Source organism: Leptodactylus fuscus, chromosome 3, assembly GCF_031893055.1.
Source record: "Leptodactylus fuscus isolate aLepFus1 chromosome 3, aLepFus1.hap2, whole genome shotgun sequence".
Classification (NCBI taxonomy): Eukaryota; Metazoa; Chordata; class Amphibia; order Anura; family Leptodactylidae; genus Leptodactylus; species Leptodactylus fuscus.
This window is the reverse complement of record NC_134267.1, coordinates 89643305-89662851: the sequence shown is the minus strand read 5'-3', so window position 1 is coordinate 89662851 and position 19547 is coordinate 89643305. Positions and strand designations below refer to the sequence as shown.

General features: G+C 40.0%; 1 protein-coding gene across 2 annotated transcripts in view; it reads left to right on the top strand.

Annotated features, from left to right (window-relative positions):
- Window positions 1-19547, top strand: part of PDE7B (phosphodiesterase 7B) — a 310274-nt gene that overhangs the window by 269311 nt on the left and 21416 nt on the right. For both annotated transcript variants that reach the window (XM_075267950.1, XM_075267949.1), the window contains 2 exons: window positions 13562-13713; window positions 16194-16257. In XM_075267950.1, coding sequence (XP_075124051.1) covers window positions 13562-13713; window positions 16194-16257 — 216 coding nt within the window. The remainder of the gene's footprint in view (window positions 1-13561; window positions 13714-16193; window positions 16258-19547) is intronic.

Here is a 19547-nt window from a genome sequence, read left to right as displayed (position 1 = left end):
TTGGAATAGCTGGATGTTAGTCAAGTCAACCATTCCCATGAGATCAGAGTAATTCTCAGAATTTGTGTCAGACACAGGATTCATTTTTATGTTCATTATTGGGGTTGTCCAGGATAAATGGAATACTTTAACCGTAAGGCCCCCTCCAATTTTATAAATTACATTTATTTACAATTTTTCTTTGTGTTACAGTTATATATGTAGGTCATAGGACCTACCTATATTACTTTTTTTTTTTTTGCCTTTCTGCTGACGTCACGTGCAGGTTAAATAATGTTTCAGTTTTATTGTATGGATTGTTACGGACGTGGTGATATCGAATATTTATTGTTTTGATTATTTTTCGGGTTTTCTTTTATATAATGAATTTTTATATTGGAAAGGCGCATTTTGGGGCTTTATTATTTTTTTCATACACTTTAACATATATTTGTTTTTCAACTTTTTTTTTACTGTTTAGTGATGTCCTACTTGGGGACCTGAACCAACCATGCTCTAATGGCTAGTTTGGTACTATACATTGCAATACATGTGTATACACGTGTATTGCAGTGTATAGAGGAAGTCGGCCTGCTTACATTTGGTGGCAGTGTCAACCAGATATGGAGGCTCCTATCAGCTTAGGGTGACAGCCAGACCCTGGGCTGTGGCAAATACATATCGGAACCCCATGATCTTACAGTGGGGGGTGCCGACGGAAAAACATTAACATGGTGGAACCCCTTGAATGACCGTGGCGGCGCTCAGATTTATTGTGATGTTTAGGGTCAGGAAGAGGTATATTTCCTGTTCTAGGTAATTGGCATCCACCTCATGAGGGTTTTTGACTTCCTCTAGATCCACACTGTAGGATTACAGGTTTGGACTTGATGTACCTGTGATTTTCTCTAAGCTTAACAACTATATAACTGTGTATTAATGACCCGTTCAACAATCAACCTCAATATGGCCACGCTCAAAAAGTCTAAGAACATATTTCCTCAAAGAAAATACTGACCATTTCAAATATATACACATCAGAGCTATCTTATGTAGTAATAACAGGCAGGAGAACAAATGGAGTAGCTTATGTCTTGCCGAGTATTAATGGACCCTTGTGTGCTCAGAAAAATTCAAAGAAGTATTTACTGGCCATAATTTCCCATCTAAGAAACTTAACAAATCCTACATGAACGTGTTTCAATAAACAATTCTATCTCCATATTTGTGCAAATCAGTGAAATATAGGCATACCTTCCAAGAAGCTGCAATCATTCATCTTCAGCATCTTGCTGGGGTCAGTTCAGGCAATGTTTTCATTCTAAGTTCTTTTTTCAGTTTTTTTTTCACCTGTTTAGTGCCGTTTTCATAAGCACTTACTTCCTCTCTTGGAGAGTTTGGTATGTGAATCCCCTGAATGAGCCTGGTTATAGTAACTTTGCTCTTCTCACCCAAGCATGTATAGCTGTGTAAGATATACATTGTATCATAAAGTAAAACTAAACCCAGTGTGAAAAGCATAATTGAATGAGATGACATTTGGGGTTGTGGGAGAAACCCCTTAATTTTTGATAATGTCCAGCATATACCCCTGATGTATTTGCTTTACATACAGTATGACCATAGTTTATAGTCCCAATAACGCTTTACTTTGTTTGGGATGTTATTTAAAAAACTGCACTAATTTGGATGCTGAGTATTTCTGGAGCATATGCAGTTCTTTAATGAAACCAAGGCAGTAAACTTCATGTTCACTACACATGTATGAAAATTTGCACATGTGATGGGAAAACCAGAGAACATCAGTCTTATCTCTTGGTGAGGATAAGGCTTTTTTTTCCCAATCAACAGTAAGTTTATTTACTGGCAATGTAAAAGATATAAAGGAATGTAACATTATGTATCAGTATGTGGAACAGGAAAAAGGGGAAAACTGGATGCACAAGGTCCAAATGTCACATCTTTTCAGTATATCAGCAATTGTGATCCAGTATAAGAGTAAATACATACGGTTCCGCACCTGCCATGTGGCGACCTGATGTGATAGCATGCCTCTTGGCATATTCTGAGGGGCAGCATTTTTATAATCAACCGCTACCTATTGATTTATTCCAACAGGTAGTGTCCAATATTTTACTCACCGATCCCTGCTCCTGTCCAGTCCAGCTTACGCTTCTTCCTCCAGAGGATGGAGCAGAGTTCTTCAGAGTCTGAACCCTGAAGTCAGGAGTGGAGACCAGATTCGACAAGATCGGGGATTGGCGGGTAAAACATTGGCTGCTACTTGTTGAATTAACTCCATGTGACCGCTAAAGCCTAATCAGAGAAGAGATAATTCATGTGTTTGTTATTTTTCCTCATCCCTTATTATGACAAACCCCAAAAGTTTTAGTATCAGCATGAGCCCAACATTTTTGGAAAATTTGGGTAGAATCTAAGGCTAATATATCACTGCATGGGGCAAAAAGGGGGCAGTAGACAGTGTGAGGGTAAAAAAAAGAAGAGGGCAATATTAGGTGTGGTGGCCTATAAAGGCACAATATACTGTGTGGGAGCCAGTAAAGGGGGCAATTTACTGTGTGGGAACCAGTAAAGGAGGCAATATACTGTGTAGGTAACAGTAAAGGGGGTCAGTATCCTGTGTGGAGACAGTAAAGGGGGCAATATACTGTTTAAGAACCAGAAAAGGGGTGTTATACTGTGTGGGGACCAATAAAGGTGGTGTTATGCTGTGTGGGGGTCAAACAAAGGGATAATACACTGCAAGAGCCAATGAATGGGGTGTTATACTGAGAGAGTTCATTTATTAATTCGGTAATGGTGAAAGGAGAGTCCAACCATATACCCCAAATACTCCAAAAGTTGTCCTCATTATCTCTATGCTTATACAACCATTTTTTAACTGACAAAGTAGCACTAACTGATCATATCCAATCTCGGAGCATGGGGGACATTCAGAATATGGCTACTAAGGAACTATAGAAGATCTTATCCATGGTGGAGGGATAAAACTATCAATTTATAAACAGCAAGCAAGTTTTAGGGGTATTATGTAGGAACTTCCTTACCTGTTCCCAAAAAACCCTGTCAAGAGGATAAAGGCTTTTTAAAAAGATTGCCAAACACGTTTGATAAAGGAATATTTGGGACAGTAAACTACCAGTCTATAAGGACTTACTAGTGGTTTAGTGCCGAAAAGTCACCTGACAAGTTCCATTTCAAGATGCCTTCACATGTTGATTTTGCATTTTTTTAGCTATAAAACACTGTGCTTTTCCAAAGCTGCTGGAAAGATTGGTGTGAGTATGCAAAAAAATACAACATAACAAGGTATACACCCTAATATTTCTTTTCTGCACCATCATGGCTGGGCCACTGGGATGTGTATATTTTGCACTTCTGATTACAGCACAGTATTTCCTCTGTTTTACTGTATGTTATGTGCTGTTTTCTAGGTGTTTTGCATCTTTTTACAAGCAAGTTAACAGTTAATCGCAGTTACGCCTCTTCCTCAAACATCTTAAATACTTGTATTACATATTGTTTTCTAAGACCAAAAAATTGGCCACCAGTGCTTTCATAGTTTCTAATATTTCTCTTGTAACAGCAGAGTGCCCTGTTCTCATAGGATTTCACCTTGTCAGAAAAGTTCGATCTACAACACGACAGTGTTACAGCTTCGCTTTCCCTGACATAAAATGTAAATGAAGCCAAGCTAATCAGTAAATGTGTCAGGACGTCTACCCAAGAAGAACTGTATGAGGTGTAGTGATCTCAGATCATGCAATACAAATCCACAACTGTCAGGAATCAGGTTCAGAGGGAAGAAGTGAGCTGCCATATGGACAAGATAGGAATACAAATGACTTTCTGTGGAGCTGCAGGCCTGAATTACATATTGTACCATGGGAAATCAAGTTGTTATAATAACCGGTAGTTGATAGCAACACTAGACATGCCCTGAATGTAAATAAATCCTGACCTGTCTTTTCTTGTCCCTGACTTCTCAAGATTTCCTTTCATTTTTAAGGAGTAGTATATGAAAGATTGCCAAAACATTGGACATGGAAGTAAGGGACCTAGAATGAAGGGAGATTTAATAGTGAGTGTATGCTCCTCATGTTTCTTGTATATGTGCTGTCACCATATATTCTCTGTAAAGTATAGTATGTCCTAGTTTGCTGTTAGTAGGTCCTATTTATAGCCTCTGATTACTTCATTTATTGGCTTGGTACTGCTCTCCTTTACCTACTTGGAATTGAACTTGTCAAAATATTTCATCTATGGTTTCCGGATGTTCCAGGGATTCATTGTTCAAAAGAGATCTATTTATTGACCTATTATGGCAATACTGAACTTCCTGGGGTGTTGTCTACAGCAGTATCAAATTTGACATCCTGGAAACTTTTCAATTGCAATCTCCTCTACTGTCTGAATCACACCAGTCCATAGTTGGAGCCATTTGAAAAATAGAAGCTTGGTATATGTACACAATGATGTTGGGGCTACATGAATAACATACCATGGTTTTGGATTTATTTACCTTTATTGTTACACTGTGTGCTTCCTTTTACTAAAAAAAAAACAGGCTCTAAATTTCTCTGTAGTAATGCTCTAAGTGAGCATTTTCAAGGAGTATCCATATATACTGGCTCAGATTTACTAATCCTGCTGCATCTAGAAAATGGGCAAAAATGTACCTCTACTTGGTGCACAATGGCACATCACAGCTCCTGAGCCCTGTTTGCCACTTTTTTACATTGTTGGTGGTGCAGGAATCTAAGCAGGTTGGCTTGTGGACACCCTAGTCCATCAAATTTACATAACTCACTCCAGAAAACTGGCATGAGTTACACCACAAATCTATACCAGTTACTGACTGGCTTAGATTGAACACACATCTACATGCACAACAATTATTAAGAGACTAGAGCCTCTTAGGAATTCTGGAGCATTTTGTTTCTGATGCTGATTTCAGACTGGCATAAGAAATGCCATTCTCAATAAATTTTCCTCACTGTGTCACGATGTACAGATGTAGCAATTGGAGAGGATAGTCATTTAAGGTAGCTGCTTACGCACGTTTATAAAACCTAGAAGGGTGATTATGGTGTTGCATGAAACTATGTTTCAAAAACTGGAGATATCACTAGTTATATACTGGTGAGAATAGGAACCTCATATGCAGCAGTTAATGCTGCATATAAAAATCACATTCTTAACTGAATCTCATATTTCATATGACACCAGTACCACTGTTCTAGGTTGTAAAATCTGGAGATACAGCTATTTGACTCCCCCACTGGCAACTGCTACATCTGTACCTACTGTATCAGACAGACCCTCTGTGGCAATGGTTAGTTACAGCAATTTTCTAGGGAGAACTATAGAGCTTGTTTTCTGCTAAAGGAAAGTAAAATAGGTTAATAAAGGACATTACAAAAATGTTCACCAAACACCCACCTACACAACAGTAAAAAACAGTAAAACCTTTCATGGTTTGGGGCACAGGCAGTTCTATATACTGCTGGAAAGCCAACAGTGCGCTGAATTCAGCGCACTGTCGGCTTTCCCGATCTGTGCCCCGGGTGAAGAGCTAGCAGTGCCGGTACCGTAGCTCTTCAGTCAGAAGGGCGTTTCTGACAGTCTGTCAGGACCGTCCTTCTGTACAAGCAGCGCCTATTGGAATGATGTAGATGTCAAGTACAAACTGTAGAGAGTTTTATGTATAATCTTAATGTGTTTCTGTCCAGATTTCCCATCCTTTTATGTTCTTGGTTTATTAACTGCCACCTCCAAAGAAGCTTGTTGTTAAGCCAAGGCTTAAACTTGTGGTGTGTTTAGAAATGAGGAAAGGCAGCTCAAATCTCTTGTGCATCTGTTTCCAACATACAGTACAATTGTATCTTAGAGCAAGACTGAGGACTTAATCCTCAGGCAACTTTATGCTACTTGGTATATGAAAAGGACTTGAGCTTCCAGAGGAAGACCAGTTTCAACTCTAGTGTTAAATTGGAGTAGTGTCAACAAGAGCATATCTGATGGAAAAGAGAATGTATTAATAGCACTATTAACTCTTATAGCACTGTATAAATGAAATACAGAAATCAATCAGTCAAGTACATAAGTAATGAGTGTACTGACTTTTGATAGTTTCACTGATACCTTGTACTGATAGGTCATCTTCTAGTCTACAAACTGTTTCTTGGTTCACTTCAAACCACAAGGAGAAATTTATCAAAACTTTGCAATGGAAAAGTAGATCAGTGGCTCATATATCCTGTGACACTATAATGTCCCTTTTTGTACTTCGAGTTTGATATGAGAACTAATTTTCTCATAGATGCCATATGATTCAGTGAGACAAAAGTATTGTAGCATGTTCCTCCACATTCCATGTTACAGAGGTATTTTCCCTAAGAAGCAATTCAGTGTCTTATCGAAGCATAGAACTGTGTCTTAAGAAGTGCCTATGGGGATGATATTGAGTGGCCAAAAGTCATGAGAAGGTACCAGATGTGCGAGCCCTGATAACTGCAGCAAGATAGATTCCACAAGGTGTTGGAAGAGTTTTGGAGGGATATTAATCCACACAGTCTTCACTGCAGCCCACAATTGGTTCTGTGTAGTTGGCGCTGGATCCATGGAGTGGACACTGGTATCCACAGAATCCCCTAAATGCTCTATGGGGTTGAGGTCAGGTGAGCGGGCAGGCCAATCGAGGTTTGTGAGGTCACTGGTGTGTTCATTAAGTCAGTTCCGTGCCACCAACGAGTGATGACATGTTGCATTGTCCTGTTGGTACACAGCATCCCCATCAGGGAACTGCAAAACCGAAAAGAGGTGCAGATAATCTGCCATAAGTTGCACATTTCGAGCACCTTGTTACAGTCAGCAGGATACTATAAAAAACTAAATAATAAATATCCTGTGGAGCCCAACTGGGCTCTGAGCTGCAGAGCTGCCCAGGTGTGAACAAGGCCCGACAGTTAATGTCACTGCCAGGCTACAACACCATCTGCATAACTAAAGTAACTTAAAGATAATTCTCTGCAGGACAGAGCAGCCACAAATGAATTCTAAAGTCTTGCAGTTACTCCGCTGCAAGACCAAAAACAAACTAACATTGACTGTGTGCTCCCAGTAGCTTAATAGGCCGCACCCACCACAGCCACTTGCTGTGGAGCACCACAGGTAGCAGCCTGCCTAAAGTAGGAGATTCCCACAATTCTGACTAAGGGAAGGGATACCCACAATTTTAAGTTAAAGGTGGAGAGTCTCCCTACCTGCTTAACTAAGCAGCTTGCTGCCAAACTAGTGTCTTGCACTGACGTGCACAAAATGCAAATGAGGCTACAGCACCGGGCGAACAGACTTGCCTCCTTAAATAGGGGGAAGGTGGGTCTATACAGCAAGCTCAGTTGCATACGCCAGGTTCTCATAGGCTAGCACCAGTGTCAGTCAGAAGACCAACCATGCCTATCGGCTCCAAGGGAATTAACCCCATGCATGCTGGACTGAGCAATGACAGCAAAACAGGCTGCGACCCTGATACCTTGGCCGCACCTGCCGCACAGTCCTAACAACCGTTCATTGATCCCTGTACCCAGACAATGGGGCCTAACTGCGATCATGTAAACACGGCCCAGACCATGACGGAGCCACCTCCCACCTGGACACTTTCCTGTTGGCATGCAGGATCCATGGCTTCATGGGGCATACGTCACACTCTCACATGCCCATCGGCTCTGTACAACTGGAACCGTGATTCAACAGACCATGCCACATGCCACCACTGTTCCATGGTTCAATGATGATGGTCGCGGGCCCATGCCAGTCTTTGAGCTCTGTGTTGCAGCGTCAGCAAAGGGACACGGGTCGGGTGTCGACTGTTGAAGCCTATGCAGTGCAGTTCTTGGCATATAGTCCTGGTGGAAATGGGGTCCTGGTGCCCCACATTCAAATCGGCGGCGATTTGACGCACAGTAGACCATCCAGAGCTCGGAGGTGACGTGACGTCCATTCATCTCCAAAATGCAATGCTCCATGCGTCTTGCACCGATTATCATCCCATGTTCAAAGTCACTTAATTCGTGACATGCTGCCATGTTCACGAGACTCTTGTCTGCATCAGACTTCTCAGATATCCTGGCATCACTAGCGCCATAGGGTCACGTCACTCTGTCTGAGCGTCATATCCAACACAACGCCTTCCCATGACTTTTGGCCACTGAGTGTAGATGAGTAGGGATTTCTGTGACTGCATGTAGGTATTATATACACAGCATTGTCATGTACATGGACCCTCAGTTTGGCCTATTCTACTTAAGAAATGTATTTTTTAACTATTCTTACTGCAGCACATAAGAATTTGTTAAAAGCAACAACACTCAGCCTGGATGACAGCTCTGCAGCAATTTTATTGTATCTGGTAGTAAAAACTATTTCTTTATGACTAGCTATAGATTTGAGTATTGAGGAATATAGATGCAAGGATTTTTTTGTAACATTTCTAATTTTCTGGATTTTCTAAAAGGGGATGTTTCTAAAAGGGGGTGTTTTTTAAGTCAGGTTTTATGTTAAACATATTTTTTAAGAATTTTTTAAAAAAATGTAATTATCTAATAATAAAATTCCTGAAAATGAACAAGCCTTTTGTCTAGGGATGGTCCCTTGACCCCAGTGACCGGTAAAAGGACATTCCCACTTACATAGGCACAATCTTTCTTTTGTCGTTCTCTTAAGGATGGCGCTGTACTATTTGGGCACATTCTGACCTACTCTGGTATTAAACCATACCATGTCAATCTAAAGGAATATCATCCACGAAGACGCAATGGGCGTATGCCCGGCTTTCCCACTGCTATAGATCTTACCATAGACTTTTGAACCTCGATAACGTCCAGGCACCTGGCAGCATGCTGCATGTTTGGTGGCAGCGCTTCCCACTTTTCTATTTCTGGTCTCCAATCGTAGAACTAATGAAATACTTGAGAGATGTGCTTGACAAACCAGCTCCATGGCTACTTTCCATATTACCGGGTAAGATTAAGTCTCTCACATACACATTAGTTAGGTTTATATTAGTGGTCACCAAAATAGCTATCCCCAGGCTCTGGAAAACAACAAAGGCCACCCACAATCCATGACTGGTTTCAAGAACTACTGCAACTAATATGCATGGAGGAGCTCTCAGCTACCTCTGATCAGGTATGACCCCAGATATTGTACTAGTTCAGTACACTTCCCTCCCTTCCTCCCCCCCTCACACCCCTCCCCTTTATTCATTGCAGGGTATCTTGGGGGAAGAGAATCCACCAGTCACCATAGGTGATTTCACAGCTTATCTACTCCCACTCTGCACAATGATCTCTACACAGGTCACCGATTAGGCCTAGAAAACTTTCCTTTAGAAGTCAAGCAGGCCTGCACTAGACCATTGTGCCTATGGCCCATGGCCCATTGTAATTAAATAGGAAGTCACAAATTATTTTAGGTTTAGTGGAAAGAGTTGGATTTGCAAGATATTTTTTAAAATATAGATAATAACATAGAAAATTAAACATCACCAGGAAATCTTTAAAAATATTTATTAGCATCCATAGTCTTTCTTATAATCTTTGTACTACTTGTGTAATCTTGTGGCTTTCAACTGCTCATTGAGTAAATAAGTAAATACAGTTACATAGAGGACTTCTACAACATGTCTTCACATATATATGATGTTTGCACAAATCAGCAGTAAAACAAGATGTTTCCTATGACATAAATTCAGAGATTTAGACTGTACAACGCTGGACGTTGCGTGCTTACATTTTGTTTGTCTTTGGATCGACCTTAAGTAAATTGTTCAATTTCCTGAGCTCTGAAAACGTACCATGAGTCAGGAACAGTTGTTTTAAATCTAGACACTTGTTATATTCCTTCAGCTCCGTTCCATAACAGGAATGACAAAATGCAGTGTTAACCCAAGCAGACAAGCAATGTGAGTTGATGTATATGCTACTATAAAATATTACCCTAGCAAACTCAGCATTTCGCCTGCTCTAGCTAGTACTATCCAGTTTCAGTTCAAGGTTGAAGAAGGGGTCAGACTGGTTACCACATACCATGAGAATCTTATTTTCATCAAATCTAACTTGGTGGGAATTTCGAGCTCTCCCACCTTCTCAAACTGGATAACACACGTTTTCTGTGGGAAAAGGTGATGCTGGCAATAGCTTCCACCTGGGCTTATGTAAGGAAGGCTCTTCTGTTCATGGAAAACTTCTGTTATCAGACACACAATATTAAACCAGAGAAACTAATGTACGAAATGTGTTGTCCATTCTCCCATTATAAAGATTGCTATAGAGCTGGACCTTTGTGCACTTCAGTTTTGCTTGCCTGTCAGGCAATAAGTTCATTTATATAACTGGGTACAATTAGCTTACATGCTGCATATTTATTCTGTTGATAGACTCTGATCGGATTTGCACTAGGTTATTTTACGCGAGATAACCTTCCTATTAAGAAATGTTACATTTTCTTCTGGGCTACAAGAGTAAGGGTTGCTATAACAGTCATAAAAGCTTTCTTTCAAGTATTTATTTATTTATACGTACATTTCCATGAGAATGTAAAGGGGCCTAGTAGGATATACCCTCTCTTTAAAATCAGTGTGGGTCTAAACTCTAGGACCTCCACCAGTTCTGAAAATGAAAGGGAGGCAGTGCTGCTTCCCTTTTTACATTTACATACACAGCAGTGTTGCCTGGCAATTGACCCAGAGATTGGAGCCCCATCCAGTTATAAAGTGAGGTTATATCTGAACTATTAATTTACAAAATTGGAATACCCCTATACTAGAAACCCAACCACATATGATGATGGTTTCCCGGGGTGGTTTTGGCACAAGATGTTATTACTTTCTGCAAAAAGACTTCCTTGAAGAGGAACTTTAATTTCTTCTAACATTGTGTGTATTATATATCAATGGCAGGCTGACAGTGTGCCAAATTAAGTGCACTGTCAGCTATTTCGGTATCTGCCCCGATTGCAGAGATATCGATGCTATTAGTTTCTGAACCGATATACCTGCACTGACAGAGATATAAGCCTTACAGCTCAGCATCACAGGTAGTGAAGAATATCTACTGATAGTACATTTTTATAGTCTGTTAAGGGGGTATCATTACTAACTGCCCATCAATGACACTGAGCTGTAAGACTGAAAGTACAGTGATATCGGTACCGAAACTAACGGCACAGAAGTGGGGTTAACAGAAGGTAAATGTCTAAGAGATTCCTTTATATTTCCATTTCTTTTGTAGCCACTCCTGACTTTGGCTCAAAAAGCTCCAGCAAAATCTGCAACAAAAAACGCTGTGTTTCCGCAACATCTAACATCACAGATGGACTCTGGTTGCTGTGCTCTAAACATGAACTAAATTAAGTAAACAGAATATACAGTAGCTTTCACCTCTATACCTCTATTGCATAAATAAATACTATATATATGTAGATATATGTATATATATATATATATATATATATATATATATATATATAAAACAAAAAAGTTCAAAAAAAGCAGACACTATCACTCACCATATAGTGGAAACCAAAGGGTGCACGACCTTCCAAATCTCTGGACTCCAAAGAGAAAAGCTTTCATGTGAAGGTAACAAATTGTTGAGGTCCGCAATACTTTGGTCCAATTAAAATTCAACTTTTAATAAATCTTCTTAAAAATCCATAATAATGTACATGATATAACAGAAGAAAAAATAACAAACAACAAGTAAAAAAAACGCCCGTTTTTTTTACTTGTTGTTTGTTATTTTTTCTTCTGTTATATCATGTACATTATTATGGATTTTTAAGAAGATTTATTAAAAGTTGAATTTTAATTGGACCAAAGTATTGCGGACCTCAACAATTTGTTACCTTCATATATATATATATATATATATATATATATATATAATTTTTTTTAATATATATAGTATATACATTTTATATAACTCTCCCTGCCCAATTCAGGGTGGAATTGAGCACTGATTTTGATGTGGAAGGGCTCTCAAAATTAGCACCAAATTTTGTCACATGAACATACCCTTAAAGTTACAAAATCCAGATTGTGACCTCATATTAGCTGAGGAAGATTCCATATATGCCTTTTATCTGCGTATATGTCATTATTTCGACTGTACCTTTCACTTTCATGATTGATTGTACATAGCACAATGCTTAAAAACAAACATCCTAAATTGGAAATGTGGCTTGATCTTTGCTTCAGTGGTATCACTGCTAGTAGATCCAAATGACTTAACCATTGAAAGATTGTCCAGAACCAGGAGACATCCTTACGGGAAAGACTTGTCTTGGAGTTGCTTTTATGTTGTGCCAGTCAGTGAAGCTATGTCTGAAAGCCTAATTGAATCTGAGCGTGGCCTTCAACGTTTTACTTACAAAATAATCTGCTGTTATGTAAGCGTAATGTGCTCTGGCCCCTCATAAATTAAAGGGATGTTTTTATAATCTGCTTTCATGCTTAAAATACCATACCAAATGAGCATTGATGCAAATGAAAGTCATATCATGTTACTATTGTATAAAGCATTGCTCAGATCCAAAGTATGATATAAAGTACAAAAAGCAATAGCTATAAGTAAAAGCAATATTATGGCAATATTAAAGGGATTCTACCATTAAAACCTCTTTTTTGTGGATAAGACGTCGGAATATCCTTTAGAAAGGCTATTCGCCTCTTATCTTTAGATGTGATCTCCACCGCGCCGTTCCTTAGAAATACCGGGTTTTACTGATATGCAAATTAGTTCTCTGGCAGCGATGGGGGCGGCCCCCAGCGCTGAAAATGCTGCTCGAGAACACGATCCTGCGACGCCTCTATCTTCGGCTGGATCATCCCCTTCTCTGTCGTCTTCCTCCTGCGTCACCTCTGTTGCCTGCGCAGTTGGCTCGTCCAGTGAGACACTAGTAGAGCTGACTGCGCATGCCGGCCGGCGGCCATTTTTGGGAGGCCGCTCTTGCTCTTGTAGTTCAATGCAGTGAAGTTGATTTTGTTACGGAAGGCACAGTTCTCTTAATCTGATGAATTTGCCTAGCAGAAGTCTTCCTCATAATTACCTTTATCTGCATAAACCCATCTGTGCTCTGAGTGAGCCACAAATCTATTCATAGTACTCCCATATTGCTTGAAATCGGTGGCCTGCTTAATAATGTGGAACTTTCTTCTAAAGCTTAGGCCCACATTGCAGAAAGGTAGCTTTTTTGGTGCAGATTTTGCTGTTTTTTGAGCCAAAGTTAAGACTACAAAAGGAATTATAAATATATAGCAAGCTCTTATATTTCTTCCTTCTTCTCAATCTTCAGGACTCCTTATAGCTACTAATTAATGCTGGAAGCTATTTTTCATTATATTTACTTTTTAATTCAAAATGGCACATTTTCCTGCTGGACAGAGCAAGGCTGTCAATAGAGGTGTTAATGTGCCAGGCACAAATATATTAGGGCTCAGGTCTAGGTCTTCTCTGTTCTACCAGTTTGGTTTATTATGATGTGTTTTGTGTTGTTGCAGATACAGCACAGTCAGGAGAAATTGGCACAAAGAAAAAAGTAAAGAGACTCTTGAGCTTTCAGAGATACTTTCATGCTTCAAGGCTTCTGCGTGGAATTGTGCCACAAGCCTCACTGCACTTATTGGATGAAGACTATCTTGGCCAGGCACGGGTAAGTAGTTCTATATATTCATGGTTTTAAGAATTAAATCCCAGATTTACATACAGCTCTTCAACTTGCAACAGAATAAATGACTAAGTTTTGTAAGATTGGGTTCACACTACCATTGTTAATGTCCATTGCTGTCTTCTGTCATAGGATGACACCAACAGACATTAAACTGTCACAGAGAATGGTCACACTAATGTAAACAGCATGATGGAAGCACTGTCATGTTTGTTTACCGTTACGATTTTATCTTCCATTACAAAGGTAAACAAATTTGACAGAAGATGGTGTTCTTCATGTTGTTTTTATTAGTGTCAATGGGAATGGACACACAATCAGTCTGTGACCATTCTCTACAACAGTTTAAAGGGGTATTCCCACGTCGCATACTCACCAGTCTTCGTTGCTGTGAAATCTTCTGTCTTCCGGCTTTGTTGCATCATTGGTGGGCGGGGTCACATATGCAAAGCCAAGCGGCGAGATGCTGCTGGCACTGCGTGTGCGCTCATAGACCAGTCTAGCCTTCACAATGCGAATACAGACCCGACATCCGCCTCTCTCTATTACAGCGGATGCCAGGTCTGTATTCGCATTGTGAAGGCTAGACTGGTCTCACCATCTATGAGCGTGCACGCAGGGCCAGCGGCATCTCGCCGCTTGGCTTTGCATATGTGAATACAGACCCGGCATCCGCTGTAATAGAGAGGCGGATGCCGGGGAGTGTAGACGCCGGCACAGATGCACAGACGCCGGCACAGATGCCAGCAACATCGTTATACTTCTGCCCTGCATGAAGCCAGCAGCGGCAGAAGCGATGCTGTTATTCCGCTCCTCCGCCCCCCCCCCCCTCCCCGGAATAGCAGCATCGCTCCTGCCGCTGCTGGCTTCATGCAGGGCAGAAGCATAGCGATGTTGCTGGCATCTGTACTGGCGTCTAACCCTCTCCTCTCTATTACAGCGGATGCCGGTCTGCATTGGCGGCCCCTTCCCCCCCCAAAGGGTAAACTACCCCCCCCTCCAGGCTCGCTCCCGTGCACTTAGCCCCTCCTCCCTCCCCCCTGAGAGCAGGCAGATATATCACTTGACTTATGACCAGCTAAGTCAAGGGATGTGTCCCAAAAAAATGAATAAAGTAAGATAGTGGACAAACAAAGCAGTTTTGCTGAAGCAGTGTATTTAGGAAAAGTCTTACATTCACATTAACAAGCAGTATAGATAGGATCCTTGTAATGGGACAACCTCTTTAATGTCCGTTGCTGGAATCTTATAACGAAAGACAGCAATTGACATTAACAATGGTATTGTGAACCCAGCCTTAAAACGTCTTGACACTTGACTGAAATTTTTTTATATCCTACAGTTTACATGAGAACTTGAGTAGCTTTTTAAATCATTTGCTTAACTTACCTTCTACCACTTTTTAGTTATTTTTTGGCAAGTCAGCCAGAAAAATATATTCAGAATTCTGTTTTACCACTTTTACTATAGTGTGTGTTATTGCAGCTCAGCTTCATACACTGGAATTGAAGTGACCTGCAATATTGACACAACAAGTGGACAGGCTTACTAGTGGACAGGTTTACTAACCCTAGGCAACCACTTTAAAGGGGCTCTATCATTGGGAAAAGTCATTTTTAACTAAGCACATACTTGCATAGGCTTTAGAAAGGCTATTCCACACCTACCTTTTGTATGTAAATTGCCTCAGTAGTTTTTGTATGAGACTTCATGTGCACTGATGAGCTAATTAGCATATAAATAAAAACGGACTTATTCAACCACTACTGAGGCAATTTGCATGCAAAAGTTATTTGTGAAATAGCTTTTCTAAAGGCTATGCAAGTATGTGCTTAGTTAAAAATGACTTTTTCCAATGATAGAGCCCCTTTAAGCATTCTTTGATGAATTAGACTTGTGAGTAAGTTGTTGCCCCTTTTCTCTTTAGGCTGCATAAACGTAGTTTTTTTGTTGCAGATTATGTTGCGGTTTTTTGAGCCAAAACCAACAATGAGTACAAAAGGAATGGGAAACATATAAAAAGTACTTATACTTCTACCTTTTGCTCAATCCACTCCTGGATCAAAAAAACGCCACAAAAAAAGCTGCGTTTCCACAACGTGTGGCCTCAGCCTCAGTCAATAATAAGTGTGTTAGTACATGGCACTATCTCTTGTAGACCAGCAAATGTGACGTCCTGTGCTAAGATCTCAGCAGACAAAATATTCAATTCACGTGAACAACTCTTATCATTTAGGGAATTTTCTGCTCTGAACAGTGCTGAAGCAAGCTGGCAGGGATAGGGAGGTGAATTCCAAGATCCTCATATTTATGTACAGAATTATGTTGTAGTGACATCAGAACTTCCCAGCATAAAATTCACTGATTGTACAAGCATCATTTAATGGAGTTTATACATTCTGACATGTACAGCATATTAACTTTACAATTAAGTTAACAAGATGTTTGTTTTTTTTTATTAACAGCATATGTTATCTAAAGTGGGGATGTGGAATTTTGACATTTTCCTCTTTGACCGCCTGACAAATGGTAAGCAGGATGTCTGACACACAGATATATGCACATGCTTTAACCTTCCTTTATGCCACATGGATAGCTATCTCGAGTGCTCAGTTTCTGCTAGTAATTGGACATGTGCTATGCTTTATACACCATTGGTCTTATCATAGTCATAGAACAACTTTCTACAACTTTGGCACCAGAATGGTTTACATTTTTCAGATCACCAGCATAAATTATTCAAAATCAATTTTCTCATCCTAGCTTTGTACATATGTAACACTATGGTGATAAAAAAAATGTGTACAATTTTGTCCAGCCAGGTGGTCATAGAGAGATTAACCCCGCGCTCAGCATTAGCAACGCTGATTACAATCCTAACTTAATAGCAGAAAACATGACATAATAAAAATATAATCACCTTGATTCTTTCAGCAGATGGGGATTGTTTAGAACAGACACTTAGACTAAATTATCTACCATGTGCTTTTCATGAAGCCACATCATTTATAGGCCATTTATTTACTTATTGCTAGGGTATTAAAATGACATCACTCACCATGCTTGATATACAGTCCTATGAAAAAGTTTGGGCACCCCTATTAATCTTAATCATTTTTTGTTCTAAATATTTTGGTGTTTGCAACAGCCATTTCAGTTTGATATATCTAATAACTGATGGACACAGTAATATTTCAGGATTGAAATGAGGTTTATTGTACTAACAGAAAATGTGCAATATGCATTAAACCAAAATTTGACCGGTGCAAAAGTATGGGCACCCTTATCATTTTATTGATTTGAATTCCCCTAACTACTTTTTACTGACTTACTGAAGCACAAAATTGGTTTTGTAACCTCAGTGAGCTTTGAACTTCATAGCCAGATGTATCCAATCATAAGAAAAGGTATTTAAGGTGGCCAATTGCAAGTTGATCTCCTATTTGAATCTCCTCTGAAGAGTGGCATCATGGGCTACTCAAAACAACTCTCAAATGATCTGAAAACAAAGATTGTTCAACATAGTTGTTCAGGGGAAGGATACAAAAAGTTGTCTCAGAGATTTAACCTGTCAGTTTCCACTGTGAGGAACATAGTAAGGAAATGGAAGACCACAGGGACAGTTCTTGTTAAGCCCAGAAGTGGCAGGCCAAGAAAAATATCAGAAAGGCAGAGAAGAAGAATGGTGAGAACAGTCAAGGACAATCCACAGACCACCTCCAAAGAGCTGCAGCATCATCTTGCTGCAGATGGTGTCACTGTGCATCGGTCAACTATACAGCGCACTTTGCACAAATAGAAGCTGTATGGGAGAGTGATGAGAAAGAAGCCGTTTCTGCACGTACGCCACAAATAGAGTTGCCTGAGGTATGAAAAAGCACATTTGGACAAGGCAGCTTCATTTTGGAAACAAAAATTGAGTTGTTTGGTTATAAAAAAAAGGCGTTATGCATGGCGTCCAAAAAGAAACAGCATTCCAAGAAAAACACATGCTACCCACTGTAAAATTTTATTGAGGTTCCATCATGCTTTGGGGCTGTGTGGCCAATGCCGGCATCGGGAATCTTGTTAAAGTTGAGAGTCGCATGGATTCCACTCAGTATCAGCAGATTCTTGAGAATAATGTTCAAGAATCAGTGACGAAGTTGAAGTTACGCCGGGGATGGATATTTCAGCAAGACAATGATCCAAAACACCGCTCCAAATCCTCAGGCATTCATGCAGAGGAACAATTACAATGTTCTGGAATGGCCATCCCAGTCCCCAGACCTGAATATCATTGAACATCTGTGGGATGATTTGAAGCGGGCTGTCCATGCTCGGCGACCATCTAACTTAACTGAACTTGAATTGTTTGTCCAAAATACCTTTATCCAGGATCCAGGAACTGATTAAAAGCTACAGGAAGCGACTAGAGGCTGTTATCTTTGCAAAAGGAGGATCTACTAAATATTAATGTCACTTTTCTGTTGAGGTGCCCATACTTTTGCACCGGTCAAATTTTGGTTTAAAGCATATTGCACATTTTCTGTTAGTACAATAAACCTCATTTCAATCCTGAAATATTACTGTGTCCATCAGTTATTAGATATATCAAACTGAAATGGTTGTTATAAACACCAAAATATTTAGAACTAAAAATGATTAAGATTAATAGGGGTGCCCAAACTTTTTCATAGGACTGTATCACTATGAGCATAGAGAACTATGCCTGAGTAGTGTGCAGAAGATCCATTGTGTAGCTAGCAGCAGGGGATCGCTTGGGCATTTTACACAAGTTTTTACGAATCAGACACATAAAACGTACATGAATAGAAACATGCAAATATGTAGCAATAAAATTCCAAGCAGCTGCTGCCAATGAGCCAGGCAAGATCATAAGAAGTATTGAAAAGAACATAAATGCGTATCATAGAGTGTAGATATACCAGACATTGAGAATTTTGTAGTTTTGAGCACCAGCATAGAACGACAACATAAAAGGGAAAGCTGGGATTTAAAGATAGGCCACAAAATTTTTGCTACTAGATTAAAGGGGTTCTCCTGGTTGGGAAAATAAAATTGTTCAAGGTAGTGGGGGTAGGGTAATTTGATAAAGTAGTCAAAAAAGCAATATTTACCCAATAATTCTCAACCATTGCTGCATCTCTAGTTCTCTTGATGGTCTGTTTTTGTTTTTCTTTTACTTGGCTGCAGCTGTAACTGAACTGTACATTCATGTGACCATTGCAGCCAATTACTGACTTCCAATCCTTTGTTGTACACTGAATTAAACAGACTCCCAGGCCAGACCCAGACCATGGCCACCAGCTGTCCAGAACCCTGGCATTTGGCCCTTTCATTATGATCCCAAAGCTCTAATACCTTACAATAGTGGCAGCAGGGTTTGGTAATTGTCGCAGTTGCTTCAGTGCTATTGTTAGGTATCAGGGTTTAGAGGACAGATGAGTATTTCTCCTGTTATAGTCCTTTCTTTGTGGGGGCACTGAAGAGGATTACACCACATGAGAGACAGTAATGGAAAAGTATATTCTGTGGGGGCACTAAGAAGCATTATACTTGTGGAGGCATTTAATGGGGCATTATACTCTGTGGAGGGCACTATTGTTCCATTAGTGCCACCCCACATACACACGGTATAATCCTCCCATAAAGTGAATAGGTCCTCAGTAGGGTTGAGCAATTGGGATCGGAAAAGATCAGATTCCAATCGGTGATCAAGTAAATTCCACGATCGCGGTCAGAATTCCTATCCCGATCTTTTCCAGCAGGATCGAGGTGCTTTTGGCTACTGGCCAATCATTGTGGGAAAAGTTAAC